This window comes from Lathyrus oleraceus, chromosome 6 (genome assembly GCF_024323335.1).
Source record: "Lathyrus oleraceus cultivar Zhongwan6 chromosome 6, CAAS_Psat_ZW6_1.0, whole genome shotgun sequence".
NCBI lineage: Eukaryota > Viridiplantae > Streptophyta > Magnoliopsida > Fabales > Fabaceae > Lathyrus > Lathyrus oleraceus.
Window position 1 is genome coordinate 280,343,004 of NC_066584.1, and position 21,784 is coordinate 280,364,787.

The window sequence follows — 21,784 nt, forward strand, 5'->3', positions numbered from 1 at the left end:
AATAAGCACAGATCAGCCAAACCAAACCGAGAAAGGGAATACCTTGTAAATGAATAAGAATGAGATGTTGGATGCAAATATGCAGATGATGTTATGCAATGCAAAGGACATGTGACTGGTTCCGGCCATATATACTGAACCACGAGTTGTTCTCTATGAAGAAATCCTCAAAAGTCGGCAGTTCGGGTATGCAGGTTTAAAGGTTCAGATCCACAAATAAAACCAGTGCCAGAAGTTCGGATCCAGGAAATAGAACCATGACGATCAGGTACCAGATATCAGATATCAGGGTATGATGAGGTCAAGGGTTCCTGCACACCTGTAAACAACCCACCCAGCTCACATGCGGAGGCTAAAGGGTAGAGACATTGATATCACGGACTCTCAGGCCTAATAGTAATAACGTCCACCGTTTCCGGTTTGGCATTACCACTATAAGATGAGTGTCTCAACCAAGTTCCCATGAAAGTAAGGTAAAGGTCATCCAGACTTAACGGTTCTCCCAGATAGCTCTAGCACTGTAAGAGATCCACAGCATAGAATTCTCTAGAAAGATCCACATATGAATTGTGTTTTCATATTCCAACATCGGACCGAGACGGAACGTGAGGGCATGTGAAACCACGCTAATCCTAAGTGCACTCAGGCATGTGTATTGGGCCTATCTCACACAGAACATCCCACTCCCACAAACAAACAACCCAACAGAGCCAACAGACACGGCAATGATATGTACACAAGTGCTGAAAAATAAATAACTGTACGAAAGAAATAAACACCCAACAAACAAGTAACCTACAAAAGCTAGGAGGGACTCGCTTAGGGAAACGGGGTCCCCAACAGAGTCGCCAGCTGTCGCAGCCTAAAAAACAGAGGTGCGAAAAAAACAATCGGCGAAAAAGAAATGACAGAAGAGTCGCCACCGTGCGTTATTTATCCCAAAGGGGGGGGGAGGAAACGCTCGAAGTAAACCTGGAGAAAGGAAAGGAAAAGACAAGGCCTCGTAACCAAATATTGGGTTCGGGAGTCGATTATGCGAAGGGAAGGTATTAGCACCCCTACGCATCCGTAGTACTCTACGGGGTCCACTCTTGTTGTTCTCGTCTAAAGGGTCTGGGTTTATCTAATGTACTATTTACTAAAAGAGGGGTCAAAAGGAAATGACTCGCACGGATGTCGCATCCACTGCATACGTATCTCGTCTGAATATGAGAATCAGAGTCTTCGTAGCTCGGATACCTATGGGTTAAGGGGAAGTGTGCTCGGTAAGACATCGCGTCTTATGCCTACGTATCTCATCTGGAATGAGAATCAGAGCAAAACGTAGTTCGGCTAACTACGGGGTTGGTTTTGGACGAACAACGTTACTATGCAATCTACCGGATGCTCGACCTTTGGAGACTTACTCGCCTGTAGTAGAAGGAGTAAACGTGTTCTTAGGAGAAGAAAAATCAATGAGTTTGTTCGCGTTTTAGGAATGCTCATGCAAAAAGGAAGTCCTAGACGAAGGAACCGTGCTACCATAATTGACATGCAAACGGGAGACTATACGAAGCCTAGCAATCCTATGGGGAGACGATCACACCATACAAAACAAACATGCATAAAGTAAACACGCCAACAAGGGTGCTCAAACATACATGGGTAGGGCTTTATTCAAGAGGGGTCATATCAACCTCGACAAACAAGCCATGGAAGGGTAATCAAATGGGCTCTTAACCACTGACACTGAACGTCAGGGTGAGCAGATCAAAAGGGGAATGAGGATAATGTAAGAACAAAAATTGTTCTACAACAGATTCCTTGATTTTGATGATAACAAAGGATGAAACCAAAAATGGCACCCTAACGAAAAGTTTCTAAGTGTGCAGGGTTCTAAAGAAAGAAGAAAGAAATCTGATGACATCATCAGATACAATACCAGATCAGAAGCATATTATCAAATGATCAGAAGCTCTGAAGTAGAAACAAGCTCAAGAAAGTCTAACTCTGAACTAAACAACAAGTATCAGAAGCATCTGAACAAGAAGTAAGTCCTAGAACCTCTGACTCTGAACAACGTTATCTGAAGAATCTATTTAGATCAACATCAGAAGCAAGATTCCAAGGTTCTCCAGAAACACAAATACTCTGATTATGGATTTGCTAATCATGAAAGAGTAACGTTGAAGACAAGTAAAGTTTTTCAAATGGATTTCCTAATTGAGAAAGAGACGTTAATCTCCAATTTCAATAAAGAAAATACTACTTGTGGTAAGTAGTCATTTCAAGAAGAAAAAGTCATCTTGCATTAGCTAATTATGTGATGGCGTAACTTCATCTCAATATCCACCAGTTTCAACTACTACTTCAACTGATCTATATAAAGGATTGCAAATCAACTTTCAGCAACACACGAGAGAACAATCAGTAAGCCAACAAGCCAAAATTATACTGAAACACCAAGTCAAGAAAAACACTCTTTCTCTCTAAGATATTCACGAAGCTTTTGCTTATAACGTGAAAAACTCTTGTTCTTAACACTGTAATATTTGCTTTCTTAGAAGCACTCTAGATTACAATTTATCTTTCATCTTTTGTTTGTTGATTTCCTCAAGTGACTTAGTGTAGTCTGTAGACTTGAGAGGACTAAGAGATTTTTCTCTTAGGCGTTGTTTGTAATCTTTCAAGATTAGTGGATTAAGTCCTTGTTGAAGGCGAAATCACCTTGGCCGGGTGGACTGGAGTAGCTTTGTGTTATAAGCGAACCAGTATAAAATCCTTGTGTGATTTTCATTTTGAAAAGCGCTTATTTTTCCAAACAATTCAAACCCCCCCTTTCTTGTTTTTCTCACCTTCAATTGGTATCAGAGCTCCGGCTCTGTTATTGATTTTCTAATCAAACACTTAACCGTGTAGAGAGATCCAGTACGAGAAAAACAATGGCCCACTCAAATGAAAGAGATTCTTACAATGCCAAGCCTCCTGTTTTTGATGGAGAGAAATTTGACTACTGGAAAGATAGAATCGAAAGTTTCTTTCTGGGTTATGATGCTGACCTCTGGGACATTGTCACAGATGGATACACACCTCCAGTCTTAAATGGAGCTGAAGTTCCCAGAAGTAAGATGTCAGAAGATCAGAAACGTGTCTTCAAAAATCACCACAAGGCCAGAACAATACTTCTAAATGCTATATCATACAACGAATATGAAAAGATCACCAACAGAGAGACAGCCAAAGATATACTTGACTCTCTGAAGATGACCCATGAAGGAAACTCCCAAGTCAAGGAGACGAAGGCTCTGGCGCTTATCCAGAAATATGAAGCCTTCAAAATGGAAGATGATGAAGCTATAGAAGCTATGTTTTCCAGATTTCAAACTCTTATTGCAGGTCTTAAAGTGCTAGACAAAGGATACACAACTGCAGATCATGTTAAGAAGATAGTCAGAAGTCTGCCAAAGAAATGGAGACCTATGGTTACTGCTCTGAAGCTGTCAAAGGATCTGAACAATATCAGCCTTGAAGAACTTGTTAGTTCTCTCAGAAGCCATGAGATAGAACTAGAGGAGGATGAGCCTCAGAAAAAGAACAAGTCAGTAGCGCTAAAGTCCAGATCTGAAAGACGGAAACCTGACAGAACCAAAGCTCTCCAGGCAGAAGCTGAAGATACTGACGATTCTGAACCAGAAGACTCTGATGATGAAGAAGAGTTGTCCCTACTAACCAGAAGAGTCAAGCAACTCTGGAAAAAGAGGAACAACAACAACTTCAGAAGATCAAGACTCAGAGGGGATCGATCAGAGTCAACTTCAAAAGGTAAAGCTAACAAAGATATTACCTGTTATGAATGTAAAGAAACAGGTCATTACAGAAATGAATGCCCCAAGTTGAAGAAAGACAACCCTAGAAAAGAAAGCTTCAAGAAAAACACTTTCAGAACAAAGAAAGGACTGATGGCTACCTGGGATGATAGTGAATCTGGATCATCAGAATCTGACTCTGATGAACAGGCCAACGTAGCACTTATGGCTACCACATCCAGCAGCTCAGATGAAGAATCTGAAGAGGTATTTTCTGAACTTTCTCGATCTGACTTAGAATCATGTTTGTCAGAAACTCTTACCTCTTACCAGAAATTAAAACAAAAGTTTAAAAATATTAAAGGCTGTCTTAAAGCAAAATTTGAAGAGTGTAGTGAACTTGAGATAACAATTCTATCACAAGAAGATACAATCAAATCTTTAATGTTAGAAAGAGATGAAGCAAAAACAAAAAGCTCAGAATTAGAAGAAGCGTTGTCTCAAGCACCACAAACTTCAAATAAAATTATTTATAAATATGAAGAAGCCTTTCAAGAATTTCTGAAGAATGGGATAGATAGGAGTATTATGGCATCCATGATTTATGGAGTAAGTCAGAACAATAAAAGGGGAATTGGGTATGATCCTAAGGAAGATAAAACTTCTACAAGTGATCAAATTAAATCTCCTTTTTCATATCACTACACACACACACAAGAACACAAATTTAAAAATGCTAGAAGACCCAAAGTTATAAGAAACTCTGGGAAAACTAATCTAAAAGGACCCAAGAGATTCTGGGTACCGAAAGATAAGATTATCTATGTTGCAGATATCCTATGCAGCAAAGTTCAGACACCAGTCATGGTACCTGGACTCTGGATGCTCGCGACACATGACGGGAAGAAAGTCTATGTTCCAAAGTCTGGAACTTAAAGACGCTGGATTTGTAGGCTTCGGAGGAGATCAGAAAGGAAGGATCAGAGGCTCCGGAACTATTGGTAATGGTACTCTTCCCTCTATATCTGATGTTCTTTATGTAGAAGGATTAATGCATAACTTGTTATCCATAAGTCAATTAAGTGATAACGGTTATGATGTAATCTTCAATCAAAAAACATGTAAAGCCATTAATCAGAACGATGGCTCTGTCCTTTTCACAGGCAAGAGGAAAAACAACATTTACAAAATAAATCTTTCTGATTTAAAAGATCAAAATGTTAAATGTCTAATGTCAGTTCATGAAGAGAAATGGGTATGGCATAGACGCTTAGGCCACATTAGCATGAGGAAACTTTCTCAGCTAACTAAACTTGAGTTAGTCAGAGGCCTACCTAAACTGAAGTTTTCTTCAGATGCTCTGTGTGAAGCTTGTCAGAAAGGAAAATTTTCAAAAACTTCTTTTAAAAAGAAAAATGTTGTTTCTACCTCTAAGCCTCTAGAACTTCTTCACATTGACTTATTTGGTCCTGTGAAAACAGCATCAGTTAATGGAAAGAAGTATGGACTAGTCATTGTTGATGATTACAGTCGCTGGACATGGGTAAAATTCCTAAAGCACAAGAGTGAGTCTCACTCTGTATTCACCAGTTTCTGTTCCAAAGTGCAAAAAGAATTTGACTCTAAAATTATTAGAGTCAGAAGTGATCATGGTGGAGAATTTGAAAATAAAGATTTTGAAGAATTATTTGATTCTAATGGAATATCCCATGATTTCTCCTGCCCTAGAACTCCACAACAAAATGGAGTTGTAGAGAGGAAGAATAGGACACTCCAAGAGATGGCCAGAACCATGATCAATGAAACTAATGTAGCAAAGCACTTTTGGGCAGAAGCTGTAAATACAGCGTGTTACATTCAGAATAGAATCTCTATAAGACCTATTCTAGAAAAGACTCCCTATGAATTGTGTAAAGGAAGAAAACCCAACATCTCATATTTTCATCCTTTTGGATGCTCTTGCTTTATATTAAATACTAAAGAACATCTGAACAAGTTTGATTCCAAAGCACAGAAAGGTATTATGTTAGGATACTCAGAACGCTCTAAAGGCTACAGAGTATACAACACAGAAACCAAAATTGTGGAAGAATCAATTCATGTCAGATTTGATGATAAGCTTGACCCTGAAAAGTCAAAGCTAGTTGAAAAGTTTGCAGATTTGGAAATCACTCTTGTAGAGTCTGATAAAACTCCAGAAGCAACTGTCACTCAGAACTCTGAAGAAATAAAATCTCCAGAAATCCCAAAGAAAGTCAAAAGTCGTATCAATGTATCTGAAGATTTGATTCTGGGAAACAAGGACGAACCTGTCAGAACCAGATCAACCTTCAGAACTTCTGAAGATATTCCTCTGGGACTAGTGTCTCTGATTGAGCCTACGTCTTGTGATGAAGCACTTCAGGATAACGACTGGGTGGCAGCTATGCAAGAAGAATTGGATCAATTCTCAAAGAATGATGTCTGGGATCTCGTTCCTAAACCCAGAGGCACTCATGTCATTGGAACCAGATGGGTTTTCAGAAACAAGCTGAACGAGAAAGGAGAAGTTGTCAGAAACAAAGCTCGACTGGTAGCTCAAGGTTACAGTCAACAAGAAGGTATTGACTATAATGAAACCTTTGCTCCAGTCGCGAGGTTAGAATCTATTCGTCTTCTTGTATCTTTTGCTATTAATCATTCTATCAAATTATACCAAATGGATGTCAAGAGTGCATTTCTTAATGGTTATTTTCAGAAGAAGTGTATGTCAATCAACCTCCAGGCTTTGAAAATTCAAACTTTCCAGAACATGTTTTCAAACTTAAGAAATCCTTATATGGACTTAAACAAGCTCCCAGAGCTTGGTATGAACGATTAAGCAATTTTCTTCTGGAACAAAATTTTATCAGAGGGAAAGTTGATTCTACACTCTTCTGTAAAAACCTTAATAATGATCTCATGATATGCCAGATTTATGTTGATGATATTATTTTTGGTTCTGCTAATATCTCTGTTTGCCAAGAATTTTCTAAGTTAATGCAGGCAGAATTTGAAATGAGTTTAATGCAAGAATTAAAGTTCTTTCTGGGAATTCAAATTAATCAAACTCCAGAAGTCACGTACGTCCATCAAAGTAAATATATTAAAGACGTTCTGAAGAAGTTTGATATGACTGAATGCAACTCTGCAAAAACTCCCATGCACCCAACTTGCATTCTGGAAAAGGAAGAGGTAAGCAACAAGGTTTGTCAGAAGCTCTATCGAGGTATGATAGGCTCTCTCCTCTATCTGACTGCTACTCGTCCTGATATTCTCTTTAGTGTCTGTCTTTGTGCCAGATTCCAATCAGATCCTAGAGAATCTCATTTAACAGCAGTTAAGAGAATTCTTAAGTATCTGAAAGGAACTCCTAACCTGGGCCTGATGTATGAGAAAACATCAGAGTATAGACTCTCGGGTTATTGTGATGCAGATTATGCAGGAGATAGAATAGAACGAAAAAGCACATCTGGGAATTGCCAGCTTCTGGGAAACAATCTAATCTCCTGGGCTAGCAAAAGACAGTCAACTATTGCTCTATCAACTGCAGAAGCAGAATACATCTCAGCATCACTGTGCACAACTCAGATGCTCTGGATGAAGCATCAGCTAGAAGATCTACAAATCTTTGAGAGTAACATTCCTATCTTTTGTGATAATACTGCTGCTATTTGTTTAAGTAAGAATCCCATTCTACATTCCAGAGCCAAACACATAGAAATAAAACATCATTTTATCAGAGACTATGTTCAGAAAGGAATAGTAACATTGAAGTTCATTGATACAGAACATCAATGGGCAGATATCTTTACTAAGCCTCTAGCTAAAGATAGATTTCTTTTTATCTTAGAACATCTGAACATTAAAAATTGCCCTGAGTGAAATATGGCTCTGAAAATGTAAAATGTGACTCTGATGTAAACAAATGTACTTCTGCCTCTGACTCTGATACTTCTACCAAGTTAAGAAGATATCTGAGTTAGAAATCTTCAGAAACCAATCCTTTGGTATTCCTGAAGATCAGATACATCAACACGTGGAGCTCTAAACGTCTAACCCTAGAACTTCTAGACAGCTGTCAAAAGAAATCAAAGGTCAGAACGTTTGAAATCTCCTAGAGCAGTGTGCGTACTGTTGGGATTAGACATTCATTTATTAGCTGTAATCATTTTTCCCCCCAAACGTGCTATTTTGATTTTTGTGCTAACGCTGGAATGTGTGTCGTTTTGCATGTTTTTACTTAGAGTATATAAACACCTTCTCTCACTTTTCACACTTATCACTCTCACTCACTCTAAAACCCTAAACCCTCTCTCGAAGCATTCTCTGCAAGTTCTTCATCAATCTTCTTCTTCTTCTTCATGGATGCTCAACAACAAGAAGTTTTTAACTTCTCTCAACAGATGGAATCAAGTTCTAATCCCCAAACCTCAAACACTCAAACTCCAACCGTTACCGGCGTCACCGTCACCCCTGTCTACAAAGAACCTCACGTTCTTGACCGTGAACGCCATATCAACCTTTCAACTCCTTTTGAAGGTTTGGACGTGTTGTGTGAATCATTAGTTGATTTCGACAACCTAAGAAGAAATGGCGTTGATCTAACTGGAGAACTGCGTCAACAAGGGTGGGAGAACTATTTCCAAAGGTTGTATGGTCCAATCTACCCTCTTCTGGTCAAGGAATTCTGGAGACATGCAGATGCAGATGACAACTTCATCGTCTCATTTGTTCTGGGAGTGAAGATAGTTATCACAGAAGGGTCCATTGCCTCTCTGTTGAATATGGAAAGAAGTGGAGGAAAAAGGATCTACAACATTCCTCCTAGGTCAAAACGCATCACAGATGTGATAAACCCAACAATCTTCAAACCCAATGTTGAAGGAAACCCCTCTAAGAACAAGGAGCTACACCAGAACCTCAGAGTGTGGCTGAAGATTATTCTGGGAACTATCCACCACCGTCCAGCCTCCAACTCTTCTGATTACATTAATGCAGACCAGAAATGCATTCTATACTGTATTAAGAAGGGTGTGAAGATCAACCTCCCTGCTCTCCTCTTCAGATATCTGAGAGATTCAGTCAGAGAAACCAGGAATAACATGAAGCCCAGATCCTACATTCCTCTGGGAAGATTGCTATATGACGTCTTCATTGAGCATGGACTAGTAGATGAGCTGGAAAAGACCAAGTTGATGGATGATCTGGCAATTGATGTGGGGAAGCCTCTGAATGCCAGAAACCTCAAGAGTATGGGGATAATCAAGAAAATACAAGTCAAGCCAACTCTGGATACATCCTGGGATAGTTTGAAAGATCAGAGGAAGATGCCTCATGGCCTTGCCAGATTCTTTAAGAATGAACCCAGAGACGCTGTTGCTATCTATCTTCAGCGTCTGCTGGATGATGGTGTTGACATCTCTGATTTCAGCCTCGACGACTGTCTGGACTCTGAAGAAGACTTAGTCAGATACAAGAGAGGTATTTCTGAGAAGAAGATAGCACCTCCAGCAAAGAAGGCCAGACTTGAAGGAGCTTCTGGAAGCGGATCTTCAGCTCCTCTGCAATTTTCTACTGGTAAGTCTGTTCCTCCTGCTACCTCTGAATTCATGATGGCTTCCTCTAATCCTCTCTCTTCACAACCCATTTATACCACCTCTGACATTACACCCTCAATCACCAGAACCTCCCAACCTACACCAGTTCTAAACATAGCAAGAACTTTCATACCTCCCTCTATACCTGCACAAACTCACCAAAGCACCTCATCTTCATCATCCTCTGAACCTGAATCACCTCCTTATGTTTCCCTTTCTTCTGACCAAGAACTTTCTGATCCTGGTTCCCCAACCATAGCCACACTTTATGCTCATAGACTTGCTTCACAACAAACACAAACCACAGAACCTGAAATAACTTCACCACTACAACAAACAACCACCATACCCTCTGAAACTCAACCCTCTGAAATTCAACCATCTGATCCCCACACCTCTGATATCACCCCACCAAACATTCCCGCTGTACCTGAAGCAGACTCTAACCCTTTAGACCTAAATCCTCTTTATGCTTCATCCCCCAGTCTTCAACCAGAAGCAGAATCTGAACCCCAACCTGAGTCAGAATCTGAACCTCAAACCTTGAATCTCAGCCCTCCACCTCATACCTCTGAACCAGAACCTGAACCTGAACTTTCTAAACCTACCCTTAAGGAAGCCATTATGATGATTGCAGAGGCTTCAGTTCAAAAGGTCGATTCTCTGGTCACTAACTCTGAAATCAGTGATGATCCTAAATCTGTAAGGACACACTGGAACAGAGTCATTGGCTGGATGACATCTGAGTCTTTTAGGCTGAAGAGTATCTCTGAACAAGTCAGAAATGACTACATCAGAGATGCTGAGGCAAGACTCCAGGAAAGACTTGCCAGAGAGGCTGAAGCCAGAAGGCTGGAAGAAGAGAGGTTGGCCAAGGAAGCTGAAGTAGAAGCCAAAAGGCTAGAAGAAGAAAGACTTGCTAAGGAAGCTGAAATCCTAAGGCAAAAGGAAGCTGAAGCAAAGGCTCTGGCAGATGCAGAAGCTCAAGCTGCTGCTGAAGCTGAAGCTCAGCAAGCTCTGACTCTGGGGGAGTCATCTTTTGTGATTCCTACGGTTCTTCAGACTCTGAAAGAACTCAAGCAAGATCAGAATGAACTCCGGGCAAGAATGGACAAGCAAGATACTGTCAACGAAAACATCCAGAACATGCTTGCTATGCTGCTTCAGAGAATGCCTCCGCCTCCGAACCCTTAGGCACTTAGGAGTTATTTGTTTTTTGCTTGCCTATTGTTTTTGCTTCTGTCTTCTTTTGGATCTGATGTTTTTCTTGTTCTTTTGAATCTGATGTTTCTGTTTGTTGCCTTTGTGCTTCTATCTATGAATTCCAGTTTTTTCTCCTTATTTATTTTCTCTTTGCTTATTTTTTTTACCATGTCTTTTTGATTCTGACAAAAAGGGGGAGAAGTAATTATTAGCTCTGATGAAAATATTGTCTAAAACCTTAAGCATTCTGCAACATATTTTTCATTTAAATAAAATTATCTAACTTGGACTTAAGAAATTGCAGAGAACTTCAGAAACCTTTTTACTTAAGAAACTCTGGTAAGAACTTCTGAACTCCCTAGCATTATCTCAGGGGGAGCTTCTGTCTATCTGATCTAATTTTATTCATGTTTCATCTGCTAATTAAAGTTGTTTTGTCATCATCAAAAAGGGGGAGATTGTAAGAACAAAAATTGTTCTACAACAGATTCCTTGATTTTGATGATAACAAAGGATGAAACCAAAAATGGCACCCTAACGAAAAGTTTCTAAGTGTGCAGGGTTCTAAAGAAAGAAGAAAGAAATCTGATGACATCATCAGATACAATACCAGATCAGAAGCATATTATCAAATGATCAGAAGCTCTGAAGTAGAAACAAGCTCAAGAAAGTCTAACTCTGAACTAAACAACAAGTATCAGAAGCATCTGAACAAGAAGTAAGTCCTAGAACCTCTGACTCTGAACAACGCTATCTGAAGAATCTATTTAGATCAACATCAGAAGCAAGATTCCAAGGTTCTCCAGAAACACAAATACTCTGATTATGGATTTGCTAATCATGAAAGAGTAACGTTGAAGACAAGTAAAGTTTTTCAAATGGATTTCCTAATTGAGAAAGAGACGTTAATCTCCAATTTCAATAAAGAAAATACTACTTGTGGTAAGTAGTCATTTCAAGAAGAAAAAGTCATCCTGCATTAGCTAATTATGTGATGGCGTAACTTCATCTCAATATCCACCAGTTTCAACTACTACTTCAACTGATCTATATAAAGGATTGCAAATCAACTTTCAGCAACACACGAGAGAACAATCAGTAAGCCAACAAGCCAAAATTATACTGAAACACCAAGTCAAGAAAAACACTCTTTCTCTCTAAGATATTCACGAAGCTTTTGCTTATAACGTAAAAAACTCTTGTTCTTAACACTGTAATATTTGCTTTCTTAGAAGCACTCTAGATTACAATTTATCTTTCATCTTTTGTTTGTTGATTTCCTCAAGTGACTTAGTGTAGTCTGTAGACTTGAGAGGACTAAGAGATTTTTCTCTTAGGCGTTGTTTGTAATCTTTCAAGATTAGTGGATTAAGTCCTTGTTGAAGGCGAAATCACCTTGGCCGGGTGGACTGGAGTAGCTTTGTGTTATAAGCGAACCAGTATAAAATCCTTGTGTGATTTTCATTTTGAAAAGCGCTTATTTTTCCAAACAATTCAAACCCCCCCTTTCTTGTTTTTCTCACCTTCAGATAAGACCTCATAGCTCTTAACTCTGGACAGGGTGAGCTCATGACAAGGCGCGGGGGTTCAGAAAGGTGAAACCCTCTCCACTGACCGACTGGACAAAAGATCTTGGGCTTTTGTTCTGAAGCATCAACACGTAGTGTGATCTTAAAGAACGACGCACTGAATAACGGGGGATTGACTACTAATCCCTTTTATCTGCCAATTGCCTCTTCATGGAGGTCTTTAGCACTGGTGCCTCTTCTTGGAGGTCTTTAGCACAAAAATAAACACACAAAAACATTGCCTCCTATCGAGGTCTTCCAACTAAGAAAGCGGTAAAAATGCGGGAAAAATAAAGGGATAGAGAGATCTACCGCACGGATAAAAATCCGAAGTACCAGCAACTAAAGGAACAAGAAACCCGGAGATCCCTCAAGCTAGCACCATCTAAGAAAGCGAGTCAGTACGGGTAATCGGAATAAACCTCCAGGTGGTATCCCACAAATAAAGTGGAATACCAAGCAAGCCATCTCTTCTAAAGTCATGTGAGCCCTCCCAAAAACTCAACAAACAGGTTAGAGTAACAGGATGGAATCAGGAGAAAACAATGCCATGACAAACACAAAACAGATTAGAGGGAAAACAGAAAGAACAACTACTGTCGCGATCGCTACTGCTTCGCCTAGCGAAGGCTTAGCGAAGCTTCGCTGCGTGCTCGCCTAGCGATGGGCTAGTGAGCGCCTGCGGGTTTTGGGTTCTTCATGGATAACAGTACGATCTCAGAAACCCCAAACCCCATGGTCTCCATTTCAGAAATTAAGTGATTAAACATTCAAGGTATTTTTTTATACATTCATGCATATCTAAACCCGTGGGCAAAACCTAACGATACCTCATACATTCAGAGAATTCAAATTTAAAGCATAGAGTAATGGGAATAAGGGCAAACCTGATTAGAGAGATCGATTAAAATCGAATGGCACGGCTGAGTTTGCAAAGCAATGTTAGGGTTTGCGTGAGATGGGGGTGAAAAAGTGTGTGAGTCAGAGTGAACTTTTCAGAGCTGTCTGGAGGCTGCTCTGAATTCTGTTAGCTTTTCTCTTCTGCCAGGGTAAATAGGAATGAAATAGGGTTTGGCTTAATGGAATTCTGAATTTATAACCTGATTTTCGTGGCTTGGTGGGCTCAAATGAGGGCAAATCAAGCCCATGACTTTCTGTTATTTTCTCAAAACGCGTGGGCTTCGCCTAGCGAAGGATCTGCTCGCTTAGCGAAGGATCTGCTCGCTTAGCGAGCATGACAGTTCAGATTTGCTAGGCGAACCATTCTGCTCGCCTAGCGAGCATGACAACTCAGGAAAAGATTTTTGCTCCTTCAAGATTAGCGTTCTGAATGATGAATAGACCCCATTTGAACCTGTTGGAAGTAACTCAAGTCTTTCCCTTGTGTTGACTGATCACCCAGATAGAGCCCACAAAGAGTCTTGGATGATGTTCAAGCTTCTTGGATCTGATTCTGATTGACTTGATGAAATGCAATATGAAATGTTAAATGACCTAAAAAGGAATGCATGAATGAGGAGGGCAAATTTTGGGGTGTTACACATAGTAAAATGAACTCAGAGTTTTCAAGAAGATCTTTGTCATTTCTTTTTCCTCCAAAGGAGGAGTGATCTGGGCAACCAACTCCCTCCATCACTGCGCATACTCTTTGAATGTCTCTTTATCCTTCTGAGACATAGACCTCAGTTGGTCTCTATCTGGCGCCATGTCCACATTATACTTATACTGCTTGATAAAAGCCTCCCCTAAGTTATTGAAAGTGCGAATGCTGACACTGTCCAATCCCATGTACCAACGAAGCGCAGCACCGGTCAGACTATCTTGGAAGTAGTGAATAAGCAATTGATCATTGTCGGTCTGAGTAGACATCTTGCGAGCATACATCACGAGATGGCTGAGCGGACAAGAGTTCCCCTTATACTTTTCAAAGTCAGGCACTTTGAACTTCATTGGGATCTTGACGTTGGGCACCAAACACAACTCGGCAGCACTCTTCCCAAACAAATCCTTACCTCTCAGCATCTTCAATTCCTTGCGCAACTCAAGAAACTGATATTTCATTTCATCCATCTTCTCATGGACATCCGGACCCTCAGACGGTTCGGAGTGATAAATGGTATCCTTTATGCGAGGCAAAGTGTGCATAACGGGAGGTGGCACAGACATGACCGGGCTAGATGCCGACATGGAAGCAAAGGTAGGCGTAAAGCCTTCGGGCACAAAGTTGGATGGCATTCCCCAAGAGAATCCGGCAGGCATAGTTGGCACGAAATGGGCTGTAGCAGCAGGCATGGTAGAGGTAGCCACCTCTGAAATAACAGTCCTCGTAGGAGGAGTTGCAGGCGTTGGAGAAGATTGACTCTGAGCGGAAAGAACTGAATCCATCATGGCAGTCAGGCGGCCGATCTCGTCCTTCAGCTCTCTATTCTCTTGCTCTAGGTGTTCCATGATTCTCAGATGATTGGCTCGGGTATTGTACCGGTGAGTCAGCTTGGCTAAAGCACAGAAGAAACACCAATCATACATCTGACGAAAACCTACTTGTGCAAATGATGCATGAGATGCAATGCTTGATTATTTTTATTTTTCAAGGAACTTACTATATCATTTGCAAATATATGTGTTTAAATGGCAATTGCAACAATTTGATATGACAAAAAATCTCTTTTTATTTATATAAATTGGAAGGATTACACTAAGTACAATTTCAGAAACCAAATGAAAAATACAAGTGAAAAAGGAGACTAGTCATCCTAAGGGTCCCTAACAACAATGTCAGAAGATCTGGCTGTAGGCGCGTACTTCCTTCGAATGCGACGGATCTCAGTCTCAAAAGAAACCTTCATCTGAGTCTTCTCGAGGACAAGCTGATCAACAATCTTCTTCCAAGCAACAGAAGGCTGAGGCATGCTAGAAGATGAAAGCTCTGGCTCTCTCTATCTCTTCGTCACTCGGTCTTCTAATAGCTTAATAAGTGCATCCTTGTCCTTAGACTCCAACTGCAACTCTTCATGCTTCTTGCTTAAAGCACAGAAACGCTCTTCCCACATATCCTTCTCTTGCTTCATCTTGACGAGCACGTCTTCCAACTCCTCTACATCTTGGTTAGGGAGAGTTAATGGCTCAACCATAACCATAGACATAGGTCTTTCACAAGGATAAGGCATCTTTAACTCCAAAGCTCTCTTCTTCACCCAAAGAGTGTAAGCTTCCAAAGCTACACAATTGCGCGGACCAAGCTCGGATCTTCCTTTCCTATGCATGTCATACCCCGATGTTGGCCCTGAAAATTTTTCCCCATCAATCACTCGTTTGCATTCTTTCTTCCTGACCATTCCATTTGGTCATGAGGCTATCCAAAAAAAAACGTTTGTTGTTGGACTTGTTACCACAACCAGTCCATGTTGGTCTTTTGGGGTTTTGTTTCTTTATTTTTGTATAAGATGATAAATGTGAGATTTGAAAACTCTTTCCTTTGTTAGAATCAAGTGAACCTCATGTTTCATCTTTCGTTCCAATTTCGCCGAAGTGATTATTCATCTCGCCTTGTCACATTACTAGCTCTCACCTTTTCTTTCAAATAAATTATGTGTCAAGTGCAAAATATTTTATTTTGGGTCATCGTGCATATTCATTTTCTCATTCATTCATAATTCAAAGAAATTCCATACATATTTCTTCATTCGTATTCTCCATTTCACATTCAAGATTCTACATTTCATATTCAAAATTTTCATTCATATTTCTTCATTACATTGGAAATTTTTTTCATTCATATTCAAGAATTTCCACATACTCATTCATATTTCAATTACGTCATTCATCCATTTACATGGCATGTGGATAAAGTATCCCATCACCTAAATATCGGGAAGTTCTAAGGTCCACCAAAACATTGTTGAAGAAAAACACAATGGAATTACAGAAGCTGCTGCTGGGTCGGAATGCTGAGGAGATGAAGAAACTTCAGCAGAAAAATAGATCCTCAAGTTTTGATGGAGTTAGTGTTTTGGACCGACCGGATCGACTCACTGATATTGCACCAGGACGGGGCTGTGAGAAACAGCTCATGTCATTTAATATGTGTTGCTGACCGTCGAAGTCTTGCGTCATATTGTTGAAGTCTTCAAGTCGCATATCTCAGGCCCTAATATTGTCTGCCCCGGATTGTGGAGATGTCAACAGTAGTCCAGTTGGTAACGATGTGATGGATGTTTCAGATCAAATGCATTTGCCTGTTGGGTTTTCTTCCTTTGAGAGCTTTAACCCAACTTCTCCACCAGTCATGGAGGAGTGTCCTAACAAAGATCAAGATAACTTGAATAACTCTATGTCAATGGGTGCAACTAATCAAACTCAAATGTTGTATTCAGGGGAGTTTGATCATATAATAAAAGCTGAAGCAATGATGACATTTGCCCCTGAATTTGGTGTCGTTGAGGCCCCTACTAGTGGGTTATCCACAACATTATTCAGAAGCCCTTACTTTTCAAAGTCTCGAAAAGCAGAGAGTTCAAATTCTTGTTCAAACAATTACTTGTATGGCGCCGAGCCACCGTCTTCTTCCTATATTGAAGGATCAGAGGGGAAGAATGGACTGGTTATCAATACAAAAACATGTTCCGGAAAAAATGATACAAGTATGACTCTCCACTCAAAAAAATTACTATACTTTTGTGGAGAGTAGGAAAGACATAAATGACAAAAAAGCAGTTGCAGGTGTTGTTAACAACATTGCTAAATCTGAGGGGATAATGCAACCTCCGTTCTCGAACATTGGTTCTAATGCCTCTGTCAAGTCTGTTTTAAGGAAGATTACTGAAAGCACAAAGGACACTGAAGGCACAAAGGACGCAGAGCATTTTACTCTATCTGCAAAAACATTATTGGCAACTGATGTTACCTGTGCTATGTCACAAGCTTCCATGTGCAGGTTACGACACACACTCTTGTCTTCTGGTAACAACCTCATTCCTGTTGGTTTGAGCAGGTCCACTGGGGTTACGTTTTCTAATCAGCTTCCTAATGACCCGAGTACCACTACAGATAACATATCTGGCAAGTACGAGGTAAAAAAGGGGCTAAAATCTTCAGAGCCTCTCAAAGTTGACCAACCACTTAAGACAACTAAGCAGGTTGCTAAGAGTCGACAAAAGACTGTGCGTAAAACCCAAAGTCTTGCTCAACTGGCTGCTTCTAGAATCGAAGGTAGCCAAGGGGCGTCAACAAGTCATACGTGTGAAAATAAGGTAAGTTTCCCTCACCATAGAAATGCTATGAATGGAGATATGACGAAGTCTGTTGACGGAATCAGAACTGGATCTGTTTTTAAAGTCAGCAGAAGAGGCTAGAGGCTTTGGAGATGCTTGCACCAGGTCGCTACAAAGTTCAATTGAGGGGGTGGAAACACTGTTCTTCTAGATGCTGTTAGCTACAGAATACCATTTGTTAGCGACATACCGACCATAATTTTTGGAGCGGATGTTACGCATCCTGAAAATGGAGGAGACACTAGCCCCTCAATAGCAGCTGCTGTAGCATCCCAAGATTGTCCTGAAGTGACAAAATATGCTGGCTTAGTGTGTGCTCAAGCTCACAGACAGGAACTTATACAAGATTTATACAAAACGTGGCATGATCCTGTTCGCGGCACTGTTAGTGGCGGCATGATAAGAGATTTACTGATTTCCTACAGAGAAGCAACGGGACCAAGCTCAAGGATCGTCTTCTAGGAATTCATCTGAACACAATGCTCGTGGAGAAAAGCAGATGTTGCTTGAAGTTGTTGATGCTGCTGATGGGACGCCAAGCGCTTCATGCGTGAAGGATCATGTTGTGAAAAGCACACCGGATGATATCAATCTAACCAAGCTGCGACTCCTAGAGATATTGAGGATTTTGGCAGGTCTTTAAGACCAAACACTTTCTTGCATCATAATTTCTCTACACCGAATCAAGCTCATGTGTAGTGGATTCTTCATCAGCATTATGACCATGAGTAACTACTATGATGTACATCCATAGAAGCACAGACTCCCTGGTGGTTCGGTTGCCATGGTACTGATTAGAATTGTTGCTACCTCTCGGTTGTTGTGTTGGCTTCGACGACTGCAGGATGCATTGCCAAGTCTATGAAGGTGGTTGCTATTTCGATACATTAGTGATGATGCTTGAATGCTGTTTGTTGTGGTTGCAGCTTTTGCTTCGTTTTGGTTGCGCAGTTGTCCTGGATGGTAGCAGATGCCGCGTGGTATGCTGTGTTTGTCGCGTGCGAAGTTCGGCGCTCAAACGAAAATGTTAATCCTAATTTCCATATAGCATGAGAATCCTTTGATTTTGATGGATCACCTTCATTTCCTGAGTGCTTACTAATCTGGAAGACCTAAGTAATGGTTGTTAGAACTTCTTCCTCATATGGTCTATATGCGATGGCGGCACAACCCGGCCTAACAGGAGCCATGTACAACAGCCGCGAACTGGTGTCTCGGCTGCGTTTGTTGCAGGACTATTTTTGGAAGGGGGTTCTGTTATGAGAAGACTTATCTCCATTATATTCTGATAAGCATGGTTTAGAATGAAGCTCTATCATATCATCAAATGCAAGTTGAGAAGGAAGAGATACTAGAGAGAATTTGGTTTTCCAAAAGGCATGACCACAAAGCTCAGGCCATTGTATTCTTTCGGTTGGATCTTTGACCAACAGAGAATTAAGTAAATTGACAAAAGGCCGACTTGGATTTCCAGGGAGAGGCGGAGTCGGGTCTGAAATGATGGATTTTACAAGGTGAGATACAAGGGGCCTATCAAATAAAAGTTACTACAAGTGCCCTGGCCTTGTTGTTAAACAGCATGCCATCCGGAGCAGCTCACCAACTGTTTCAGGCTTTCTCCCATGAACTTTTCTTATAACAACTTCATCGGAGTAGTTCCATCTTCTAAGAACTTCACGCGGTTCCCGGCTGACAGCTTCTTTGGGAATCCTTTATTATGTGGAAATTGGGTAGGATCCATATGCCGTCCATATCTCCCCAAAATCAAGAGAGATATTTTCTAGAGTTGCAGTTGCATGTCTCACTCTCGGTATCATCGTATTGCTGGCTATGGTTATTATTGCTATCTATAGATCCATCTAGTCAAAGCAGTTGTTGAAAGCACCTAGCATGTCCGACCCAGTGCCTCCCAAGCTTGTGGTTCTTCATATGGATTTGGCAATACACACTTTGGATGATATAATGAGAAGCACTGAAAATCTCAGTGAGAAATTTATCATAGGTTATGGTGCCTCTAGTACTGTATACAAGTGTGTCTTGAAAAATTCCCGACCGATTGCAGTCAAGCGGTTGTACAATCAGCATCCACACAATTTAAGGGAATTCGAAACGAAACTTGTAACGATAGGCAGCATTAGACATAGAAATCTTATCGTATTGCATGGCTATGCCCTTACTCCTTATGCAAATCTCCTTTTTACGAGTACATGGCAGACGACTCTCTTTGGGATCTTCTACATGGTCCGCTGAAGGTAAAACTTGATTGGGAAACACGGATGAGGATTGTTGTTGGAGTTACTGAAGGACTTGCTTATCTTCACCATGACTGCAACCCTCGAATTGTTCACAGGGACATTAAGTCTTCAAATATTTTGCTGGATGAAAACTGTGAAGCTCATCCTTCTGATTTCGGCACTGCAAAATGCATCCCAGCCACAAAAACTCATGCCTCCAACTCTGAGATTTGTATTGGATGGAGGAATGCCAAGTTATTTGCTTGCAAAGGATTTAATTCTGCAAATTATTGGTGAAATATCTGTGGCTGATGCAACTTACAAATCTATGGAGTTTGTTGGCAACCGTTGAAAGTTTAACTATGGAAGAACGAATGAACATTGATGCAACTGACAAAGATAATGAATTGGCTGCAACTGAGTATATTTATGATATTTACAAGTTTTACAAACTCAGTGAAGATGACTGTCCTGTACATGATTACATGGTTTCACAGCCGGATATAAATGCTAAGATGAGGGCGATTCTTATTGATTGGTTGATTGAAGTTCATCGAAAATTCGAACTCATGCCAGAAACTTTCTATCTAACTCTTAACATAGTTGACCGATTCTTGTCCATGAAGGTTGTTCCTAGAAAGGAATTTCAGCTTGTTGGCATAAGCTCAATGCTTATTGCATCTAAATATGAAGAGATATGGGCACCAGAGGTTACAGATTTTGTATGCATATCAGACAATGCTTATGTTAGAGAACCGGTTTTGGTTATGGAGAAAACAATCCTGGGAAACCCGGAATGGTATTTAACAGTTCCTACTCCTTATGTCTTTCTGGTTCGGTACATCAAAGCCTCCACTCCCTCTGATGAACAGATGGAAAACATGGTGAATTTCCTAGCTGAACTTTCTATGATGCATTATGTTACTGTATCATCGTATAGTCCTTCGATGATTGTTGCTTCTGCTGTTTATGCGGTAAGATACACCACTGGATCCAGAAATATCAAGGCGTGAGAAAGTTCAAGCCATTCAAATGACGAAACTGAACCTCTAAGAAGCAATGTAGATGTGGATCCAGAACCTCTAAAACTCAGCAGACAAATTGCACCAACACGAGGCCGCAGTTGGAGTATTGACCTATGCTCAACAACATCTAGAATTTCAACTTAAGGAGCCATGGTATGGAACTGCATATTCCATTGAAAAGATCACTGCCTCAACAATTCAGGGGTGGGTGCTTTCCGCTCCTAACAAAAATGTGCATCTTCCAGCTCCTAACAAATTCATTCCAACTGACTTGTCTCTTAAAGTTACGCCAGAGAAAGTGAAATTTCCAGTTTTGTTAAGCAGGTCTTCTTATTCAGCATTATGGTACAAGCCAGATACATTGTTTTCCACACCAAAGGCTTATGTTAAGATTAATTTCAATTGCCCATATGCTGGAAACTCTCCTCAGGTTGAAATTTTGATGCACATTTTCACTCAGCTATTGATGGACTACTTGAATGATAATGCTTATTATGCTCAGGTTGTTGGTTTGTATTATAGCATAAGCCATACAGACCCCGGTTTCCAGGTGAATCTCCTTGGTTATAATCAAAAATTAAGGATTCTACTTGAAACTATTGTTGAAGAGATAGCAACATAGTTTTGTGTGTGGGCCAACCTCAAACCGTGCCAAGGCTGCGGAGACATAAATACCGCCCAAAATCAGTTTAATTCCAAAAGAGAAAACACATATTCTAATTTATTTGAGTCCTTGAAGCAAATTCACAAAGGTAATTCAATTATTACCAACAGTAAATGGATTTGGTTGAGAAGAAGAAGGGGACCACAAGCTGAATATGGACAAAAACTTCCCAACCTCCGTACAGACACTTCCCACTACTCTGAGAAGACACAGCAACACAGCAGAGAGGAGATGAGTCATATATAATAGGTGGTCACTGTTCATGAAGGGAAGAGCCGAAAAACCCTAATTCCTTAGAGGAGCCTCTACTGTTCACGACAAAAAAAAGAGGTCAGCGGCAAGGAGAAAAGAAAACCATAGTTGTTCTTGGTGGTGAAGAGCGGAAGATCAAAAACCGGTTCAGACGGAACCTTACCT

The 21,784-nt window shown here is 40.5% G+C and overlaps 1 protein-coding gene and 1 pseudogene across 1 annotated transcript; both read left to right on the forward strand.

The window, feature by feature from the left end:
* Positions 1 to 16,092: 16,092 nt before the first annotated feature.
* Positions 16,093 to 19,992, forward strand: LOC127096965 (LRR receptor-like serine/threonine-protein kinase ERL1; annotated as a pseudogene).
* Positions 19,992 to 21,484, forward strand: LOC127096964 (G2/mitotic-specific cyclin-2). The gene is made up of 2 exons (XM_051035490.1): positions 19,992 to 20,907; positions 21,028 to 21,484. Exon 1 carries the CDS (start codon positions 20,041 to 20,043, stop codon positions 20,689 to 20,691), a length of 651 nt encoding a protein of 216 aa, XP_050891447.1. The 5' UTR covers positions 19,992 to 20,040; the 3' UTR covers positions 20,692 to 20,907; positions 21,028 to 21,484.
* Positions 21,485 to 21,784: the final 300 nt, after the last annotated feature.